The 23,215-nt window shown below is 40.8% G+C and overlaps 1 protein-coding gene across 4 annotated transcripts in view; it reads left to right on the forward strand.

Moving 5' to 3' along the window:
* The window catches only part of PTPRZ1 (protein tyrosine phosphatase receptor type Z1), a 354,695-nt gene that overhangs the window by 215,599 nt on the left and 115,881 nt on the right, over positions 1 to 23,215 (forward strand). For 2 of the 4 annotated variants that reach the window (XM_073573382.1, XM_073573383.1), the window contains exons 12-13: positions 8,371 to 9,256; positions 11,075 to 11,737. In XM_073573382.1, coding sequence (XP_073429483.1) covers positions 8,371 to 9,256; positions 11,075 to 11,737 — 1,549 coding nt within the window. Of the gene's footprint in view, positions 1 to 8,370; positions 11,738 to 23,194; positions 23,210 to 23,215 lie in introns of all 4 variants that reach the window. The other 2 variants (XM_073573381.1, XM_073573380.1) reach the window with 2 other exon arrangements.

The raw sequence follows: 23,215 nt of genomic DNA on the forward strand, positions 1-23,215 counted from the left end.
ATAGCACTTAGAATTACGTATAGTATGAAAAATTGCACTTTTTGACTTAGAATTTTTGGTAGTTAATTAGTAACTGTTTGCAACGTTCAAGAATGAGTGCCTCTCATATTGGGAAGTATAGTATAAGAAATGTTTATTCAGCATTGTAAAATTTGTATGTTCCTGTACTGTCAACTTTGTTTACCCTGCAGCCCGCGGACGTGCTGTGTTTATCGGGGGGGTATGTGGCGCCCCTGAGGCTCAGTCGCCACAGAGGTACTGCACCTTCCTCTTTCCTAAGGTGTGGTACCCCACCATCCAGGTAAGTTGGAGGCTCCTGACCATGCTCCAACACTCGCACCCCACACAATAGAGTAGTTCAGCACAACCACATTGCGGCTCCTTGCTTAGAGAGTAGCAGAGCACCTTTGGTGGTTCCCTGCTTGGAACACTAAACGTGCTGGGAGACGGGTGGAGTTTAGGATACATATATATGAGCGGGATGGTTTAGGATGACAGGTCAGTCTGACTGGAGGTCAGTGAGGAAGGAAGCCACTCGGAGGGAGTGGGGATCCCTGGAAGAAGGGATGGAGGAAGGAGTGCTGCAGCTGCCTCAGTGACCCGAGCTAGCTGGCACGGGAAAGGAGAGGAAAGAAGGAGAAAGACGTAGAACTGAAATCTGAACTTCCATAGAAGGGAAAGACAAGTACGGAACGTAGGAGTGAAGGGAACACAGAGGACGCGGGTTAGAGGAAGAACCCTGCCTAGAAGTTCTGAGCGCAAGGCCGGGACCCGGTCCCCGAGGTTGTATGGACGCTAATGGTTCTGCAGCAGACACCGGTGGAGTAGTAGGCTGTAAATGCACTACTCCCATCTAAGTCTTGAGGGCACAACAGCAACACGGATAGAGGAGCTGGGACTTAGGAGAAAAGAGTCCCCGAAGCAGGCTACAGCTGTCTGCTGTGCAAGTAGAGTTCTTGGGAACATCTGTCAGGAGGAACTCCAGCATACCACGGTACTGGAGATCTTCACATTTAAAGGCGCTATAGAGGAGACGTTCAGGAAAGGCACATAAGTTGGCGGAGTGTGGAAGGGAGCTTTCCATCTTGACTGGAGGTTGACTGAGTCCCTGACCCGGAGGACACGGCACAGAAGCGGGCACTACAGACTGTGAGTAAAGCTTTGGAACTACATGCCCTGGTGTCCTCCATTCCTTCCTGCGTCCATCTGCCTGACACTGCTACATCCCCTGCACCAGACACTACACCACCTAAGTGTCCCCACATCTACACTGCCCTGGGACAACAGGCCTGCCTGTGGAGGGCTATACCATCATTGCTGCACCACACCATCTGTCCTGGAGGATCTGTCTGCAGCGTCGGCTTAACCCCTCCCTTGCCGAACACCACAGGTGGCGTCACGAACTATTCATTTAACTACATTCCACCATTCACATCTTTCTATTACTTGGGTGCCCAGGGCCACGGTCCGGGTCACCGCTGTTGTGACACATCCCACTGGCACCAGCCCGGTACAGAGTACCCCACAGCCCTGGGAGGGCGACCCAGTAGGGTTAGGCTTGGGTTAGGGTTAGGGTTGGACTAGAGTTGGGGTTAAGGGTTTTTTCAAAAATAAAAAAAATAATGATGACGATATTACGACTAGTGTTGAACGCAAGTACTCGCTACTTTGAGTTAAAAATCGTCCCTATACTAAATAAAATCCTAGAGTGGTGTAGTTTTCAAAATTACATCATTTGTAGGGGTTTTTCACTGTTTCGGCACATCTCCAAACGCGACATGGAATTCGCTATCAATTCCAGCCATTATTGCTGCTTTCCATTTTTGGGTATCAGCGTACTCAGGAAATATTGCACAACAAATTTTGTGGTCCATTTTCTCCTGTTATCATTGTGAAAGTAAAAAATTGGGGGCTAAAGCAAAATTCTTGTAAAAAAGTAAGATATTCATTTTTTCCTTCCACATTGCATTAATTCCTATGAGGTACCTGAAGGATTAATAAACTTCTTTAATGTAGTTTTGAGTACCTTGAAGGGTGCAGTTTATAGAGTGGTGTCACTTTTGGGTATTCTCTGTCATACAGGCCCTTCAAAATCACTCCAAATCTGATGTGCTCCCTAAGGCCTCTTTCACACATCCGGCTTTTGTAATCCGGCACGATGCTGCAAAATTTTTAATAACCGGATCCAGCACCGGATCCGGTTTTGTCCCATAAGCTTTCATTGTCGCCGCATCGTGCCGGATGGTTATGCCTCGTGTCCAGTTGTTGCCGGAAACGGCAAAAATTAGCCGTCCGGCATCTGCAAAAAACGTTCTCTGCAACGTTTTTTGTCAGCGCTGGACCAGCTTTTTCCACAGCGCATGCCCGGACTCTGTGAATGTTAACCCCACAAGTGCCGGGCGAGAGAGAGAGAGATCTCTCTCTGTCACCCGGACACTTGTGAGAGATCTCTCTCGCCGGGCACTTGTGGGGTTAACACTCACAGTGTCTTGGTGAGAGAGAGAGATCTCTCTGTGGGGTTAACCCCACAAGTGCCCGGCAAGAGAGAGATTCTCTCGCCTGGACACTGAGTGTTAACCCCACATGTCTCTCTCTCTCCACCCCCCTCTCCTCTCCTCCCCACCCCTCCCTTTCAGCAGCTGTCTCTCTCAGCGGCTCCTTTAAATCATGTCCGAGCCGTATCAGACGCCGCATACACATCCAGTGTCACGGCTGCAGGCCGGATCCGGCGGCCCGGCTTTTCGCCGCACGCCGCCGGACACCACACACCGGATGTGTGAAAGTAGCCTAAGGGTGTGTGCACACATAAGCATTTTTTAAGCGTTTTTTACCAGCAAAAATGCTTAAAAAACGCTTACAAGAAACATCCCATTCATTTGAATGAATTCTGCACTTTTTGTGCATATTGATGCGTTTTTTTCCGCGAAAAAAAACACATCGCGGTAAAAAACGCAGCATGCTCATTAATTTCGCAGAAAAATCCACATTTCTAACTATATTCTATGAGACTGGGGATGCTCCGGAAAAAATCGCGGCAAAAATCACAGCGAAAACGAGCGTTTTCTGGAAAGGAGTCAGGAATTTTCTGCAAACGTGAGTGCATAGCCTAAAAAAGTTTCTTTTTTTAATTTTGTTGAAAAATTGAGAAATTGCTGGTTTTAACCCTTCTAATTTCCTAACAAAAAATATGTTTCTAAATTTGTGCTGTTGTAAACATGTAGGAAATGTTGTTTATTTTTTTGTGTGGAATAACTATCTGATTTAAGGTCATAAAAATGTAAAGTTTGAAAATTGTGCAATTTTCAAATTTTTTGTCAAATTTTTGATATTTTCATAAATATACACAAATCATATCGCTCAAAATTTACCATTATCAGGAAGTACAATATGTCACAAAAAGCAATCTTAGAATCACTGGATCCGTTATTACCACATAAAGTGACACTAGTCAGATTTGAAAAATTTGGCTTGGTCATTAAGGTCAAAATTAGCTCTGTCACTAAGGGGTTAAATTATTATTATTATTTTTTTTTACACAGTGTGCCGGCCAATCACAGCCATGCCAATACATGACATGGCTGTGATTGAGCTGGAACTGCACACACAGGAAGCCTTGTTGATTGGCTATGCTGCAGCCTCTCAACAAGCTTTGTTCTTGCTGCTGAACCTGAACAGTAACTCAGACTTCCGGGAGAAGTCCATGTCCGGGATCCATTCACAGACTCTAGGTGTCTGGTACGGATCCTGAACTTTACCATTCTGGTTCGCCCATCTCTATTTATGACTAGTTTAGAGAGGTGTGAGTGTTCACATGGGAGGCCCTAGATGAGGATGTTGCAGTAGTCAAGGCAGGAGGTGATGATGACATGTACTAACATTTTTGTTGACTTGAAAACGAGGAAGAGGTGGATTTTGGAAATGTTTTTCAGCTAGAGATGAGATTGGCTTGGATGTGCTTTCAAGGACAGAGTGGTCAAGGGTTACATTCAAGGAATAGACTTGTGAGACAAAGGAAAGCATGGTCTCATTTACTGTGATGGTTAGGATTGGTGAGGGTGTTGAATGCAATAAAGGAAAGATGAGTTTGGTTTTGTCCACGCTGAATTTTAGAATGTGTGATGAGAAGAATGATACAGTTGATAAATACTCTGGGATTCTGAACAGCAAAGAAATAACATCTGGACCAGAGAAGTAGATTTGAGTGTCATCAGCAAACAGTTGGTATTGGAAGCCATGGGACTTTGCTTTTCCTTGGTCAAAGGAATCAGGGAGCTAGTATTATTGCAGCATGTGGAGTCGGGAAGGAATTTTTTTCCCCAATGTGAAGCTTACTGCCACATGGTTTTTTTTTTGCCTTCCTCTGGATCAACATGTTAGGACAAGTTAGGATTGGATATGGGTTGAACTAGATGGACTTAAAGTCTTTCTTTCAACCTTAATAACTATGTTACTATGTTACTAAAGGTATAAGTTAAGAAAAGTACAGGTCCCTGGACAGAGCACTGAGTGCAACCAACAGAGAGAGGGTGGGATGAAAAGGTAGTGTGGGAAAGTGAGATACTAAGTATGTAGATTGTGAGATATGAAGATAACCAGGAAAAGGCCAAGTCTGTGATAAGGCATGACAGGATACAGTTAGGTCCATATATATTTGGACAGAGACACATTTTTGTAATTTTGGTTCTAGACATTACAACAATGAATTTTAAACAAAACAATTCAGATGCAGTTGAAGTTCAGACTTTCAGCTTTCATTTGAGGCTATCCACATTAAAATTGGATGAAGGGTTTAGGAGTTTCAGCTCCTTAACATGTGCCACCCTGTTTTTAAAGGGACCAAAAGTAATTGGACAATTGACTCCAAGGCTATTTCATGGACAGGTGTGGGCAATCCCTCAATTAAGCAGATAAAAGGCCTGGAGTTGATTTGAGATGTGGTGCTTGCATTTGGAAGGTTTTGCTGTGAAGGAAACATGCGGTCAAAGGAGCTCTCCATGCAGGTGAAACAAGCCAGCCTTAAGCTGCAAAAACAGAAAAAACCCATCCAAGAAAAGAAATTGCTACAACATTAGGAGTGGCAAAATCTACAGTTTGGTACATCCTGAGAAAGAAAGAAAGCACTGGTGAACTCATCGATGCAAAAAGACCTGGGCACCCACGGAATACAACAGTGGTGGATAGTCGCAGAATAGTCTCCATGGTGAAGAGAAACCCAGTCACAACAGCCAACCAAGTGAACAACACTCTCCAGGAGGTAGACGTATCAATATCCAAATCTACCATAAAGAGAAGACTGCATGAAAGTAAATACAGAGGGTTCACTGCACGGTGCAAGCCACTCATAAGCATCAAGAATAAAAAGGCTAGACTGGACTTTGCTAAAAACCATCTAAAAAAGCCAGCACAGTTCTGGAAGAACATTCTTTGGACAGATGAAACCAAGATCAACCTCTACCAGAATGATGGAAAGAGAAAAGTATGGCGAAGGCATGTTACAGCTCATGATCCAAAGCATACCACATCATCTGTAAAACAGCGGAGGCAGTGTGATGGCTTGGGCATGCATGGCTGCCAGTGGCAATGGGTCACTAGTGTTTATTGATGATGTGACAAAGGACAGAAGCAGCCGAATGAATTCTAAGGTATTCAGACCCGTACTGTGTGCTCAGATCCAGCCAAATGCAGCCAAACTGATTGGTCGTCGTTTCATACTACAGATGGACAATGACCCAATACATAGCGCCAAAGCAACCCAGGAGTTTATTAAAGCAAAGAAGTGGAATATTCTTGAATGGCCAAGTCAGTCACCTGATCTCAACCCAATTGAGCATGCATTTCACTTGTTAAAGACTAAACTTCAGACAGAGAGGCCCACAAACAAACAGCAACTGAAAAACACTGCAGTGAAGGCCTGGCAGAGCATCAAAAAGAAGGAAACACAGTGTCTGGTGATGTCCATGAGTTCAAGACTTCAGGCAGTCATTGCCAACAAAGGGTTTTCAACCAAGTACTAGAAATGAACATTTTATTTACAATTATTTAATCTGTCCAATTACTTTTGGTCCCTTTTAAAAACAGGGTGGCACATGTTAAGGAGCTGATATTCCTAAAACCTTCATCCAACTTTATTGTGGATACCCTCAAATGAAAGCTGAAAATCTGAACTTCAACTGCATCTGAATTGTTTTGTTTAAAATTCATTGTGGTAATGTCTAGAACCAAAATTAGAAAAATGTCTCTGTCCAAATATATATGGACCTAACTGTATGTAGCAGAAGGGAGAGGTTAATTGTGTCAAAGGGTGAATGACAGGTCTATATGGAGCAGTGAAGAGTATTGTCTTTTGACTAAAGGCTTTGTCAGATAATAGCTTGTTTGTAAATTTGGTTATGGTAATTTCAGTACAGTGATTGGGACAGAAACCAGATTCTAGTTATTTGAAGAATATTTTGGATTCTAGTTATTTGAAGAATATTTTGGTTGAGAATGTAGAAATCAAGGTGGACTTGCTGTCCAAGAAGGTTTGAGGTGAATGGCTGTACACATATTTGCCATTAGCTGTACATAGAGGAAAGGTCAAGAGTTGGCTTCATCAGGATGTGTGTGATGGTTGCATACGTTAAAGAGGAGTGAAGACACCAGAGGTAGACCTGCTTTTGGAAATTACACCCCTCTAGGATTTTATCCAGGGGTATAGTAAACACTTTGAACCACAGGTACTACACAGAATTTGATAACATTAGGTCGGCATATTGAAAGTGTTCATTTTTTTCACAAAAATGTTGCTTTAGCCCCATATTTCTCATTTTTGCAAGAGTTAACACCAAAAAGTAGACTTCACAGTTTACCACTTTCTTACGAGCCCGACGATGCTCCACATGTAGTCAAAAAGTTCTGTTTGGACAAAAGGCAAGGCTCGGAATGGAAGGAGAAACATTTGAATTTTGGAACACAAATTGGTTAAAAGAGATAATGGTCACCATGTCACATTTGCATGGACAAAGGCACCAAAACAGCAGAAAATCCCAACAAGTGATCAATTTTTTTACTCGCAGACTACCTCCTTTGCCGTTGAGTCAAAGAGGAGACATTTGACAATTTTCTCCTGGAACTGGAGAAATGTGAGTGCTCCTTTTGACTTTTTGGCACAGAACAAAACTGTTATAGGTAGCAATCTGGATGAGGTAGACTATCTTTTTATACCAGTTTCTGGTCTTTCACTTCACAAGATACAGTTGAAGCACCTGGTCTGACAGGTCAACTCCATCCATAAATGTATTATAATTAGCAGTGAGCGAGTATACTTGTTGCTTGGGTTTCCCGAGCATGCTCGGGTGATCTCCGAGTATTTTGGCATGCTCGGAGATTTAGTGTTTGTCAACGCAGCTGCATGATTTGCAGCCGCTAGACAGCCTGAATACATGTGGGGATTGCCTGTTTGTTAGGAATTCCACACATGTATTCAGGTTGTCAAGCCACAAATCATGCAGCTGTGTCGACAGACACTAAATGGCAACATTAGCTTCCAGACAATTTTACCTGGGATGTCAATTTTCTGGAGGCAGTTTAGTGAGTTTATTTGGCCGTCCTTACCGTTGTATGTTAGAAAGGTGCAAGTGTACAGTTGTGCTTTCGCATAATTTGTATAATTTGACACTGTATTTGGCTCGCTTTGTAGGGGATAAATTGTCGGAATGACAAACAGCTCTTGGAACTCATCAAGGACTCCTCAGCTGCAACATTTTGCTCCGGGGTATAGGAATTTTAAAATAAATCTTTTAGATGGGAAATTTAGTGTCTCAGTTTGTTACATCATTTATTGTATTAATTTACTTTGTTTCATTATAACTTAGAGTCTCCAAACTGTATTATTTTCCTTGTCTTTTTGCCCATATCTCTCATATATAATTGCAATATCCATTCCTCCTCCATTTAGTGTGTTGTCTGTTTGTGAAATTGTACAAGGGGTTGTTCTTGTTGGTTTTAACTTACTATATGACTGAGTAAAGTATTTAGAATGAGTACGAAATGTTATGTACCTTTTTGTAAATAGGTGTGGTATTTTCTCCAAAAGTACATACAGCAGCTATTTGGAGCATATGTGATATATAAGCCAAGATCCTTCATTAAGAAAGTATAAATCATGTGAATCTGTGTGTTTTGGATAGCTTTAGTTAGATTACTAATAGTAGCTTGCTTGTATTGTCTTGCTTATAATTGTAGGTATTCATTCCAACCCTTTGCAGTATCGACTGTTTTTTTTATTTAGGTCGTTAACATAATAATGCTACATATGAGGTTTTATACAAAGTAATTGCATTCTTTATAAAGTAAAGATCATTTTTGAGCAGTTGCTTCTATTTTCTACAGGAAAGTGAAGAAGTTGAAAATATGTTTCCAATACCAGTAAGCACTGTAAGCACTAAAAACCAAATACATGGACAAGAAGCTCAAGCAACAGCATCTGAGTATACAGAAGAGCTGGTTTCTCAGCCTTACAAACCAACAACAGAATCATGGAAGGATCAACTACACAAGCAGCCTGATCGACTTAAAAATTTGTTGTATCCTACCTTGCAGTCAACAGTGAAACCATCTGTTACAACTCTTGAAACCTATACGGTGAAACCCTCCAAACAAAGTGAAGAAGTCTATAAAACTAAAGAGCTTCAAAGTAAGGTTGAATTATTTATACTTAATATCTCCGACAGCACCAAACCACCTGATGAAAATGATAGTCACACAAATGCTATTAATGAACCTCCAGTGACCGCCACTAGTTGGAAGAAGATGATCTTGATGCCGACTGAAAGATCTCAGTCCAGTGATAATGATACCTTCTTCACAACTACAGCCACCTTTACTTCAGTGGTCACTCCACTAAAAAGTACTCAGGGGGATAACATTTCTGCACAATCTCCAAAATCAAGTACTAGTGAAGATATATCTCCTGACACTGATAATGAATTTGTAAACCTAGCAGTTGATGAGACACTCGGTGCGTTGAATGTTACTTCTCAACCCAATGTTCTTACAGAAGAGATGAGGCGTGTGGTCAATACTGAAGTTTTATCTTCATCATCTCCTGGTGGTGCAGGGCTACTACCATCAACTTTGCTTCCGGAATTGGAAAAGCCCTACATTTCAACATCTTTTCCCCCTCAGGAAACAGTTCAGTCTGTCTCTCCAATCCTTGAACAACATGAGGCTTCTGCGACTGAGGTACTCTCTCAGACAACTCAACCAGTATCAAATGGTGAGATACCTCTTCAACCCTCATACACTAGTGAAGTTTTTCCTCTAGTTACTCCTTTGTTGTCAGCCACGCAGCTCCTGAAAGCTACCCCTGCTACTTCAGATGTTGGTCAGATCCTGCATGCCACACCTGTATTTCCCAATGTTGATGTGTCAGTTGAACCTTCCCTGTCTTCCTATGATGGCATTCCTTTGCTTACACTTTCCTTCACTTCCTCCAGTAGAGAAGTGTTTCGTCATCATGCAGATTCAGAAATGTTCTCACAAGTCACGCAGACTGTTGCAACTGACACCCCTTCTTTGCATGTTTATTTGGGCTTGCCTGAAACCAATGCATTAGGTCAGCCAAGCCAAACACATTCTTCTGATGTAAAACCATATCAGACTGCTCATGCTGCTTCTGAGATGCTAACACATGGCCATGAGGGTGACACCTTTAATAATATTCAATTGAGTTCTCAACTTGAACCTTCAAGCACTGATTTAAAGATGCATGCACTGTCCACGGTGTCTGAACTTGCCTATCCTTTTTCTAATAATTTGGCTTCCACAGAACCCTTTGCTGTCTCCTCTGACTCATCAGCCTCTGTGCATGATTCTGTTGGCATATTTCACCAGGGTACTGCAATGCCTAGTGGGGAATTACGGCTTAAACCAAGTACTGTAATATCACAAGGGGATGTTTTACTCCAGCCTACACACACCATTTTTAGTGAAGGGGATAATTCAGATACATTTTCTGGTAGTGGGTATTTTCTGAATGGGATAGATGATTTGAAAAGTTTTAAAAAGTCCTCAACTTCTGCAGTAGCTCCAGTAAAATACACCATGCCGGAGCTAAATCAAAGCCAGCCAATTACTCTAGGTCCCACAGTAGATGACTTTGATACTGAACCGCAGTCTACCTCTTCTTATGGTGAAGTAGCTTTACATAAAGAACATCAAGTGATGGCAGGTATTTCTTCATCTGATGTAATAAGGGAAACTAAATTTTCACCTGCAATCAATCCAGTGTCTCTACCCACTACTAGCAATTTTGATGCTGACATTAATCCAATGTCAGAAAATTTGCTACCTGTCCAGGCATTGAATACTGTATCCACAACCTCTGGTGATATATTGCTTAAAGCTCCGCTTGCTGCAGCCTCAAAAACTGTCTCTGCTTTTACTGATATGCTACTTTTGCCAACTCAGGATGTCTTTTATGAGATACCAGAAAAATCCATTAACGAAGCGATGATGCAGACTGTTTCACATTTGCCTAATACTAGCATTGCTTCAGCTATACCCAGTGTTGGAGAGTTGAATGAAACATTGAGTTCCTATCACCTAGGCTCTAACACTGGCTCTGTGCTGCGGCCTTCTGTGGGTGCTACTGCTGAGTCCTTGTTGCATTCTACATATGTTCCTCCTGTTGGTAATTCTTTGTCTCCAAGTTCAGTTCAACCTGCATATTCCCAGCAAACTATGTCCGTCTTGCATGAGAATGTTGTTACACCTCATTTGTTCTCGAATGTAAATTCTGCTGTAAATGTATCACAGTCAGGTGGTAAAGAGATAACTGTTAAGCCTATAAATATTGTACCTGCTTATGACTCTGCAATGTCGCAGACAGTTTCTACTCCATTGTTGCCTTCTAGTATGTTACCGCAAGACACTACCTTGTATGTCCATACACCACCATATGCTTACCCTTCGCATGTTGTGTCATCACAGTATGCTAAAGGCAGTGTGTTACCCACCTCTGCCCTTGAAAGAAAAGCTAAAGAGTCTGTTCATCATCCTGTTATTTTACCAAATGTGTATGTTTCTGTTACAGCTGATTCTCCAAACAGTGAGAGTCCTAGCACATTATCAATGTTAACAGCTACGTCTCAAACTGCAACAGATGTGTTATCTACTGTCAGCACTTATACCAAAATGGGCTCTTCTGTAGTGGATGATGGCTATCTAGTAGCTAGAACAGATTCCACACCACCTACAGAACCCCAAAAGAATGCGGTAGCTGATACTAGTAGTTATTTGTACGTCGAGATGGAGAAGAGTCATATAAGTACAACTGAACAGCCTGAAGAAGGAAGCGCACTTTCTACAGCTACATCCAACAACCCAACAAGCCATTACATGGAAGAAACAAGCCATTCTACACCTCCAAGTGTTGACTTGAAGACGCACAGTGACCAATCTGTTCTGGAAATGCATATTCAGACTGATAATACTGCCCTGGAAAATACATCTGAGTCAAGTTCTTGGGCAGTACTGACTAGTGATGAAGAAAGTGGATCTGGTCAAAGTACCTCAGATAGTCTTAGTGATAACGAGACTTCTACAGATTTTAATTTTTCAGACCCTAATGACAGAGACAAAGACTTTGAGGTTGCAGCTGAACCAGGTAAAGCAGATTTAACTCCTGGATCAGAAATGACATCACCACCATCTATAAGTATTGATCGTACAACAGTAGTCAACGAATCTGAGGCAGGTTAGTGGTGGAGCATTCAGCTGGATTCAATATTGCCTCCTAAGATATGAAATTATTATTCTATGTTTCATGAAACATCGGCAATATTCTGATCTATAATGTAGTATGAAAACAGTGTTATTGAGATTAGAAAAATGAGTGTGTGGAAGGAATAAATGGCAGATTTCATGTTACCAAATTTATAGAATCAGTCAGTTGACTAAAAGGTAACATTTTTTTCAAGCCAGCAGTGTAGACTTGTCCATGGTAAGTTTGCCTATCTTTTCGGGAGGTCTGCAGGCTTTTAGATACAGTATTGTTTTGAGTTAGTTAGTACTTTTTGAAATGTAACTGATGTCTTAAAATAAACAGTAATATTAAACTTGAGCCACTATGATTCCTAACATAGCTTGCGCTTCTTTTAATCATTTGGTTATGGGTGCACTAGCCTCTGCTACCTTTTGTGTGCTCTCTTGCTTTGCTTTCCTTTGCTTTTGGAACCTAATCAAATAAATGTGTTAACTAATGTAACAACCATGCAACCAATTGTTACATATGAATGAATGCATGCAGCATGTACTGATCAAATAATGGTTTCTCTGCAACAAGGTTTTAAAAAAAGATGGTTTGTTCCCTCTCACTGTGGATTATGTACCAAAAAAATGGGTGATTATGGGCAAAACACAGCATTGTCATAGGAGACATGACTGGTTTTTACTCCTAAAATTGTATTCCTTTTTCTTAATACACAGAATTATAGAACATTTTAAAGGTGTCATCCAACCGCTTGGAGAGCATCTAGAAATATATTTATTTTCTTTATGTAAAAGCAATCAACCATGACAGCAAAAATACAGACTTGGAATTGGCAGGAACGTCTGACTTCTGAAATATATATGCAAAATATCCTAAAACTATAGCCATATTCACTTGAAGGGTTATTCTCATCTTCATAAATGTGTACTTTTGGATATTGCTTATAAATACAAGCAATTTACTACTTGTTCAAATTTTTAGTTCTTGAGGTCTCAACACTTTTCTTTTGTTTACAGCTCGTTCGACTACTGCTGCTGTCTTGCTTGTAAGCCCTTCCCTAAAGCTGGCTCTTGTGATACTTGCCAGCTAGCGATGAGCGTATGTGCTCAGATAAGGTGTTATCCAAGCACGCTCGTGTGCTAACCGAGTGTCTTTGGCGTGATTTAATACTATGTTCGAGTCCACGCGGCTGCATGTCTCGCGGCTGTTAGACAGCCACAACACATGCAGGTATTGCCTAACAAACAGACAATCGCTGCATGTGTTGCAGCTGTCTAACAGTCGGGGGCATACAGTCGGCAACATTCGGTTAGCACATAAGCATGCTCGGAATACACCTTATTTGAGCACGTTCGCTTTTCTTTATTGCCAGCTTCAAACTGGTGTTTTCAAACTCAGTAAAAAAAGCTGCTAATGTTCTACCGTCCATCAGCAAAAGTTGGCCTCCAAAACAATGAGCTGCAAACTTAAAACAAGTGTTAAATATCTCTAAGAACAGCTAAAATTTCAATAGACACTCAATGCAAAATTGCTTGTATTTACAAGCTCTATCTGACAATCCCCATTTATGAAGATGGGAGTAATCATTTAAGGGAAAGACTCAAAAGTTTTAGGTAATCAAGAACTCCTTATCTATGACTTTGCACATCTGTTTTAAAATCACTACTGTAGAGAACTAGATTTTGAGTTTTTACTGGGAATTATAGACAATAGGACTGCATTGGATGACTATAATTCAGACATGGGTATAGGCAAGACATTTAATTAGAGATGAGTAACTAGATTATAAGATTTCTCATCAAATTCTTCTTTAATACTTTAATATACTTGCACTTCAAGCTTATGATTGTCTTTACACGTTACTGATGAAACAGTGACTGCTAAGTTCCTAAACTATTTGAGCCACTTTTCTATTTTTGTAGGTTTTAGCAGCTTCTCTGATACCATAGAAGCATTCTTTTTTTGTAACTTATGCAATTTCTTCACAAGCTTATCTTTACGGTGATCATTTTGTTTCTTTCCTATGGTAGACCAACTGAGAAAAGAGGTATTATCCAAATGTTAGTGAAATTTCAGATTCAGTCATGTCTTCCTCTAGGGTGACTAATGATAAGTAAATAGTATTTGTCTGCTAAAGGCAGCCTGCTTACTTAAGTGCTGAATGATGCCACTTTTTTAAGGAATAAATAATTATAAAAGATAGGACAGGGCATTATTGTACATACTTTCATGAAAATTAGAAGTGTGATCTGAAAGCAGACCTGTTACCAGATTTCACAATTCAAACTTTTTACATGGCAAAAAAAATTTTGTTTTGATTTTTTCAAAGTTTAGGCTCAATCTCCCCATCAGGCTGCAGCTGTCAGACAAGCTTCGTAGGTAGAGAATGAATGCACTTGGACTAATGAAGAGGGGTATAACTGTTGTGGGTGCAGGTGTTGCATTAACACTTCACCATAGACAGGGCCAGTTTTAGACAAAGTGGGGCCCTGGGCAAAAGTTTAAAGTGGGACCCCAAATGCTAACATATTGAACCATCACACAGAAACATTTCAGCTGCATGTACATGCACTTAGTTCAGGTCAATAAATGTGTGTGATCAACAATATTGAAGTCGTTCGACACTTGTTTACTGGGTTCTCTACACCGGCTGGGGAAGAATGATGAGCACAGAATGACCAATAGTAGATCATTCTGTCCCCATACATATCATGTTCACCGGGTGATTTGTTGCTGAGAATAATGATTTCTGTTCCAGCATAAACAATCTAATCACTCAAAGAATAGGCAGCATTTTGCTTGTTTAGTATAATGCATGCTCTATATTCCTCCATATAGTATAATGCACACGCCATAGTCATCCATATAGTATAAGGTGTGCCATAGTCCTCCTTATAGAATAATAATGCATACCCCATAGTCCTCCATATGGTATAATGCACTCCCCATAGTGCTTCATGTAGTATAATGCACTCCACATAGTCCTCCAAATAGTATAATAGATTCCCCATAATCTTCCATATAGTGTAATACACTTCCTCCTTATAGTACAATGCATAACCCATAGTCCTCAATATAGTATGCATCCCATAGCCTTTCATGTAGCATAATGCACCCAATAGTCTTCCATATAGTATAATGCACCCCATAGTTCTCCATACAGTATAACGCAGCCCCCATATAGTATAATGCACTACCAATAGTCCTCCATAGAGTGTAATGCAGCCCCCATATAGTAAACATAGTATAATGCACTCCACATAGTCCTTGATAGAGTATAATGCAGCTCCTATAGAGTATAATGAAGCCCCCATAGAGTATACCGCGGCCCCCATAGAGTATAATGCAGCCCCATAGAGTATAACGCAGCCCCATAAAGTATAATGCTCACCCCATATAGTATAATGCAGCCCCATATAGTATAATGCAGCTCCCATAGGGTATAATACAGCCCCATATAGTATAATGCAGCCTCGAATAGTATAATGTACACCCCATATTACTTCACATACTCACTTCACGTAAAAGTAAACAAATACATACTCACCTATCCTCGTTCCCCCACTGCTGTGATCTCTGCAGTGCTTCTACTCAGCTGCTTAACCACTCGGCACAGTGTGGCGTGTGATGAAGTAACGTCATCGTGCCTGCTGCATCAGAAGCAGAGGGGGAGTCAGAGAGAAGGAGCATCACCTGACACTATCTCCTCCACCACTGATTTCAACTGTATCGGCATCTATGATAAAACAGTTGAATGCGCGATGCAGGGGGTTGCAGAAAGACTCTGGCATCTGGACCCCCTAACTCACGGGCCCCATTGCGTCAGCGTGGTGTGCTGCTATTGGTGGCAGACCACTGGCAGGGGGCACCTGGGGGTGTGGGAGCCCTAGGCAAATGCCTAGTTTGCCTGCCCCTAACACTGTCCCTGACCCTGGAATCTAGGGTGCCCAATAGGTCTCTTTGGCCCAGAAGAAAAGTTACTATTAAGCTATTATTTTTGCTTGCACTTTGATCATTTGGATTCTAATGCTGAATTATTTGTAGTTCCAATGAGATTACACATACACTGCATTGCCTCCGAAAAATTATCTTAAGTGAGCTTTCTTAACAATGTTCATTTACGATAATCTTTCAATGTAAACATTCTGCTGATCACCCAGTGAATCATCAAAATGCTCGTTCGTCAGGTGAAACTTTTTTTGTGCAGCGCAAAACATCGTTCTCGGCAGTGCGTTGTCCTGTGTAAACAGGATTCGACTTGTGCTGCATTGAACTATGGCAGCTTATGTTTACTGAACTATTTGCTACAGATCATTCAGTCCGCATCATTTACTGCAGTCTTTAATTTGTGTAATACAGCTCTTTTACCACAAGATGTCAGTATCCCTTCAAGAATTTGTAACACAAACCATCCACTCAATAAGGAACACAATACATAACATGATACGAAAAGGATACCATCACTAAGTAACATGTTGCTTAATGCATTACTCACATCTATGCAAGATAATAGGAAGATTATAATGTATAATTTTAAAGCTTTTGCAGGTATTTATCATTTTTGCCTAATATTTAAACTCAAATCGTGATAAGTCATGAAATCCTAAGACAGTACTAATAGGACAACATAAAATGATGAGTTCATAGTTACAGCATTCATTACTATGAATATAAATATAACAAAATCAAGACCAGTAACCCCATTATTTCATATTCTTATATAAGCACTTAAGACATTTTAAGTTCATTTTGTTAATGTATTTGTCCAGTACATTTTCTATTGATGGCATATGCTTAGGATAGGTCATTAATAGCAGATTGGTAGGGGTGCGATACTCCCACTGCTTAGCTGTTCCCTATGGCGGTGGTGGACGGATGTGATCACTTTGAGAAGCTGCACAGCACAGCTCTGTCACCTGCATAGTGGCCACATTTGGGTATTGCAGATCCATTCCTCCCATTCATTCAGGTAGTTGTGGATGGATGTGCAGGACACGGTCACGACCATTATGCATTTGACAGAGCTGTTCTGTGCAGCTCTGCAACTGATCACATCCGGCTTCCGGAAACAGCTGATCAGCCGAGCTGCCAGCTGACCCACCCCTATTGAAAATATATTGATGACATATCCAAAGTGCTCGTGCCCATGGTCGGATTTTCATTTTAAAGCTGGGGTCACACGAGTGCAATGCGAGAAACTCGCCTCAATACCCAGCACTGGCGCCGGCACTCGCGACCGGAGTGTGCGGCTGCATGTCTTTCTATGCAGCTGAACGCTCCAGTTTGAACCACCGGCGGCAGTGCCAGGTATTGAGGCGAGAGACTCGCACGAGTTTCTCACATTGCACTCGCAAGTGTGACCCCGGTCTAAGTGTGATCAAACAAAATATTGGATCGCACTCGGACCAATGTTATTCTATGGGGCCGTGCACATGTCCAATTTTTTACCTCAGGTCAAGTCAATCTGAGGAAAAAATTGCGGTATTCCAGCTATCGATTCGCACTCAGCGATGCAAGTGAGTGAGTCCTTGGAAACCATCAGACTACACTCGGATGACAGAGTGGTTCAGTGACCATTCTGTGTATAGTGTGTGACAGCTGTAACCTGACTGACATCGACTCAGCATTAGGGCCGGGTGTCGTGTCAGTCAGTGCAGGCAGCGTGGTTACAGCCGCCGCTCTCCATGCACAGATAGGTGCCTAAACCCTCGCCGGTGCCACCTCTATGACTGAACACTGGATGCTGCCAAGGGGAATAAATCTAATTTCCTCACGGTGGTGGGGGTCTCAGTGCAGGCGCTGGGCAGATTCAGAATGCTATTAACCTGCAGATTAGCCTCATATCGGCAGGTTAATAGGGTTTTTTCACATGACAGGTTCACTATGTGTTACATGTTCTTCTTCTATACATGTTAGTGCACCTTTCCTCACAGACTGCACTGCTCTCCACAAAATGCTTGCTGGAGTCGGTGACCAGGCCAGTACACCAGCCTTCGCCAATGAAAACACTGCGCATGGGACAGCTCTCTTTCTATTGGATGAGGCAGACTTACAGGTTTGGTCACATGCTCCTCCATCAGCAGGCATATTGAAATAGGAGAGTGGTGTAAGGAAGATGGCACTGACAAGTGCAGGAAGAAAACCTGTAATACGTATATATTAGTGTCACAAAGTCAGGTCCCAAATACGTTTGCTTTGTCATAAAGATAATGGGTATAACCCCTTTAAAGAAAATGTTTGATTAACAAAAAACACTTTCATATGTACCATTATGAAATTCTGCGGTAATACAGTGGATTCCCCAATTTAGGATCATCATCTATAAGCCATAGAGCAGCTAGAAAAAGACTACAAGGAGCCTCTCTTTCCTGGAGGACTCAAACATTAAACAGACAGGGATTCATTTTAATAGAAATTATGTAATGCCTTATTTTCCCTGTGGTGATGATTCCCTTACCAATCCCAGCTGATAGGGATCCAGCATCAGGGAACTCTTCTAACAACAGTGAATTCCAAAAATATATAATATATGAATTACAGTAGGCCTGGCTGAGATGAGCATATGAAAAATTGTGCATTTTTCATCTAGAAAAACTGGACAATTTTTATCCGCCTTGTCATCCATTTTCCATCTATACACCCATCATATGACTTCCATATGGTAACATCAACAATTTAAAAAATTTTACAACACCAAATACAGTCTCATAGGTCAATAATGTCAACATATCCATAAAAAGTGGATGCAATCTGCATGGAATCGGTTTTTCTGTAGACTAAAATGGTAGAGAGTACTGCATGCTGCAATTTTTATCATGCAGACACTCGCTATGGGTATAAAACTCTCAGCAGAACAGCCCAGTCTGTGAACTATCCAATTTAAATAAGGACAGCACACATAAATATGAAAATAAAATACATGCCCTTATGGCTAGGGCTACACAACAACATGTGTCGTGCAACAACAGTTCATTGCAAAGTCGCTTGACCAGAAACATTTCTGTGACTTGCTGCAGCCGACTATTTAAGGGTATGTTTCCACGCAGCGTATTGCCGGCGCTTTGGACGCTGCGGAAACCCCGCTCTGCCCAAAGCACCGCCCCCCTTTCTACACTCGGTGATACCGCATGTGTTCATTGAACACATGCGGTATCACCGCATCATATACATAGAATGGGTTATTTATCTTGCAGAGACTGAGCACTAGGGTGACCGGATCTCATATGGGGGGAAAAAATGTCAGAATCTTGTTCGTCTGGACCCCACAAAACGATTCCCCTTTCCAGATATTGAGATAGCCAAAATTTGAGCTCGATCAAACGACGTTAACCCGTGCCGCTCGTCGCTCAAAGTTTGAAAAAATTCAAATTGAGGTATTTTAAGATTTAGGTATTTTGCATAGTCTGTTAGACTATAAAGAATGTGACAACAACATTGCAGAAATAGCCCTGACCAAATTTTCGAACCATTTGTGGTATTTGAATGCAGAGTTGGTGGGATTATCGTTTTTGATCCCACCATTACAGACAATGAAAAGTTGTTAATGGCTAATAAATTGCTCAGTAGCACAGATGAACCATCAGAGCACGCTAACCTACTTGAGTTGATAATTTTACATAGTTATCTATTCTAGAGCTTTTGTTAAAGTAGTTTTTGAAACGTCAGAATATAATGCTCGGCATTTGCTTACAACTTGCAGGACATATTGCTTTTGTTCTTCATCTTTTGTCAGAAGGTCGTTAAAGTCGGTTACTTCCTACCTCTTTTAATTTTTCTTTCCTAACTTTTGGATTTACAACCCTAGCGTGCTCTGATGGTTCATCTGTGCTACTGAGCAATTTATTAGCCATTAACAACTTTTCATTGTCTGTAATGGTGGGATCAAAAAACGATAATCCCACCAACTCTGCATTCAAATACCACAAATGGTTCGAGAATTTGGTCAGGGCTATTTCTGCAATGTTGTTGCCACATTCTTTATAGTCTAACAGACTATGCAAAATACCTAAATCTTAAAATACCTCAATTTGGATTTTTTCAAACTTTGAGCGACGAGCGGCACGGGTTAACGTCGTTTGATTGAGCTCAAGTTTTGGCTATCTCAATATCTGGAAAGGGGAATCGTTTTGTGGGGTCCAGACGGACAAAATTCCGACATCGATTTTTTGCGGTCACCCTACTGAGCACCTCCGCAAGTTAAATAGACATGCTGCGGTTTTTAAAGATGCGCCACATGTCCGTAATTTCGGGTGTGTCACCTGCGTCCCTACACACATAGTGGAGACGAGATTTCATAACATTCCTTCCACTATGCTGTAACAGCTGGACGCTGCGGATTGGACGCTACGACTGTACGCAGCCTTCAATCCGCAGCAAATCCAGATGAAATACGCCACGTGGAAGCATACCCTTAGAGCTCTGATTTTGCTCTAGATAAAGCTGCCAAGTTACAGACTAGTCGCATCCACGTTGTAAGCGCCTTCCATTGACGTCAGTGGCAAGTGAGTCACATGCGACTAGCGACTGAAAATCCAACGCATGTGCAGCGATCTGTGACTTCTATGTCACAGTTGTAGTATGTCGCAGGTCCATAGGGATATCCAATGTTGCAGTGTGTCACTGCAAATTCAGTGTTTCGCGACACTTGTGGAGCCCTAGCTTGAGCAAACTCATGATAAATCAGTTTACCTTCATGTAAAATCATTTATTCAGACATTATCTGAAATGCATTACACACAAGTCATTATAAAAATAATATAAAATTACCTTGTTGGTCTGAATATTAATATGTAGCATACGGGATATTTCAGTCCCTTAAGCAGTTTTCACGCATCAGTATTTTGTTCAGTTTTTTCCATTAGTAATAGCCAAAACCAGGAGTGAGTCAGAAAAGTGGAAGAGATGCAAGCATTTCCATAATAATTTTCCTTCTTTCTTCCATTCCTTGTTTTGGCTTATAAATACTTCTAGAAAATAATGATCAACCGCTGATGTGGGAACATGGCCTTAATCTTGTCCTGCACTAGTTCAGGCAGCATTCAGTCCAGTGACACCTACCTAACACAATATGCCTCATCTCCTGTGAGAATTCATTGCATGTGATAAGTGCTCAGCAAAGCTATGTGATTTCATATGCAAATTGCTTCATATGATATGACTCTTCAGAATGTAAAAAATAAAAATTGTATAACAATATTACATTTCAAAATCATGCTCAGTCACATCACATAGTATTTTATGATACAGATTCTTAAAAGAAATCACATGTGATTTGTAGATAAAAAAAATGAGGCTGCCTGGAATTATTTGTGCCCCCATAAGATTACATGAGATATTTTTCAATATTGCCCTCTGATCTAATGCGGTAATTGAACATTTTTAGTTGCTGTTTAGATCCTCCTGTCTACCTTAAGAGACACCAGACTGTCTCTAACCCCATGAAGCCACAAGTGTACTCTTTTTCTGGGCTCCGTTTTAGTGGATTGATGCAGATAATCATTTTACTAGAGAGTTTCTCTTCTTCTGTCTTCAGGACCTCTTCTTCTTGGCTTGATTCTCAAGGGCGTTGTGCTCCTGAAGATTGACAGTTCAGACCGGTGGCACGGTCACAGTCAGGGTTGCCAACTTGACTTTTTATTATTTCTGGACAGCTTATCAAGAAAACATGGACAGATAATATTTTTTTACGAACACATATGAAACCATAATAAATCATTGTGATTATAAGTTATGTATGTCTACAGCCCATAATTTGGATATCAAGACATAAGCTGCCTTCACTGTAAAATGTAATATGATAATAAACTGCATAAGTTTCTTAAGCTTCAGATAAATCACAGAAATAAAGTGCCCTATTTTTATGGACAGTTGGCAAGCAACCCATTGACACAGAGTAAGTTTGAACTGTGCGCCCTCCAACCCTGAGAAAGGGACACTTGATCCAGCCAGCAAACAACGGGCAAGTGCATGTTGCTTGCCTAGGAGTCTGGGCACCCGTGGGTGGCTGGTAACCTAAGAAACAAGCAATAAACTGTAGAATTAAAAATCCATCTGCTCTTGAGAATGGAAAGGAATTTTAAAGAATTAAAGTTTTTATTCAATTAATATTGTAATCACCATATTATATAGCACTGTGTATTTACAATTGATCATTTTGCCTTTCTACCCAGCTAGTTCTTCTTTTCCATTAGGTCTATGATATCATATGATTAAAAACAGACTAGCTGAATCCTTCTGCGCTCAATGTAGAAACTGGAGATCTATTTTCACTGAATGACTCATGAGTGATCATTGCAAAAGTCCCTGGTATGGGGATGAGCAGAGCAGCTGGGTCAGGAGTTGAGGAGGGGGATGATTCATGCAGGGAAGAGAATTTCTGTTTCTACATAGAGCAGAGAAAAGAGAAGAATTAACTGGGTAGAAAGGCAACATTAGCAATTGTAAGTACACAGTGCTGTATAATATGGTGATTGCACTATATTTATAGGATAAAAATGATGGCATTTTGCAATTTTAACAATTAATGAAAATTAGGCAAGCACTTTAAATCTGTATTAAGGACTAAGTCTTAAATTTTGGGGCAGGAACCATCACCTTGCAATTTAGTACTTAATGGGAATTTATCATTGGAAAATGTTGTGATGTTTAAATGAGGTTTTACGTAAATTTATTTTTTAATATTTTAAATATTTTTGAACACTATAAAAAATAAACTAAAATCTTGCAATTTTGAAACTGACAACTATGAATAATTTTAGTTTTCTATTTTATTCACATGGGCAATTGCAGCAATAGACTGCTGTTGTATGCATAGAAGCATTATCTGGACAATCTTGATTGTGAAGGGAGGGGGAGGAGGGGAGCTGTAACATCACGTATTCTGAATGGTGAATTCTGTTTTATCTACGGTACAGGTCTTACCTGTCAAAGTATTCCTGCCTATTATGACAATGAGACTGCTTGAAAGTCTTCTCTACAAGAGCAGAAAATGTAATATTAGGCATAGAAGCCAGTGTGAATATTGCAAAAATAGATCATTTTCTGATATGTCCTCTATAAAAAAAAAAAAAGGTTGTAGTTTATAAAACTCAAACATGTCACTAACCGCCCAATAAACCATAATAATAGATTTCAGTGAAAGATCAGAATTTGTTTTTTCATAGATGATCATAGAGTGAAGAAATGATATCCCCTAATAATTTGTTGCCACCTTGTAGATTTCCCCCCTGTTAAAGGAGATGCAATTACAAATATAAGGTGTAGCTCTGTTGATGGTTGTGCTGCATATAGTGCCGCATAGACATTGAATTGGACAGCTCTTGACAGTAAGCTGCATGCAACATATCAAAGTTCCCATTGTAAAATAAGAACAGTTATGATCTCCTTTCTTTCTTAACCCATAAATGCCCCATGATCCACACCCTAATTTCTGATGCCATGAAGAGTTTTCTAATCAAGGTGCGT

The sequence above is a fragment of the Dendrobates tinctorius genome, unplaced genomic scaffold (genome assembly GCF_039654945.1).
Source record: "Dendrobates tinctorius isolate UK_male_01 unplaced genomic scaffold, ASM3965494v1 ptg000035l, whole genome shotgun sequence".
Taxonomy (NCBI): Eukaryota; Metazoa; Chordata; class Amphibia; order Anura; family Dendrobatidae; genus Dendrobates; species Dendrobates tinctorius.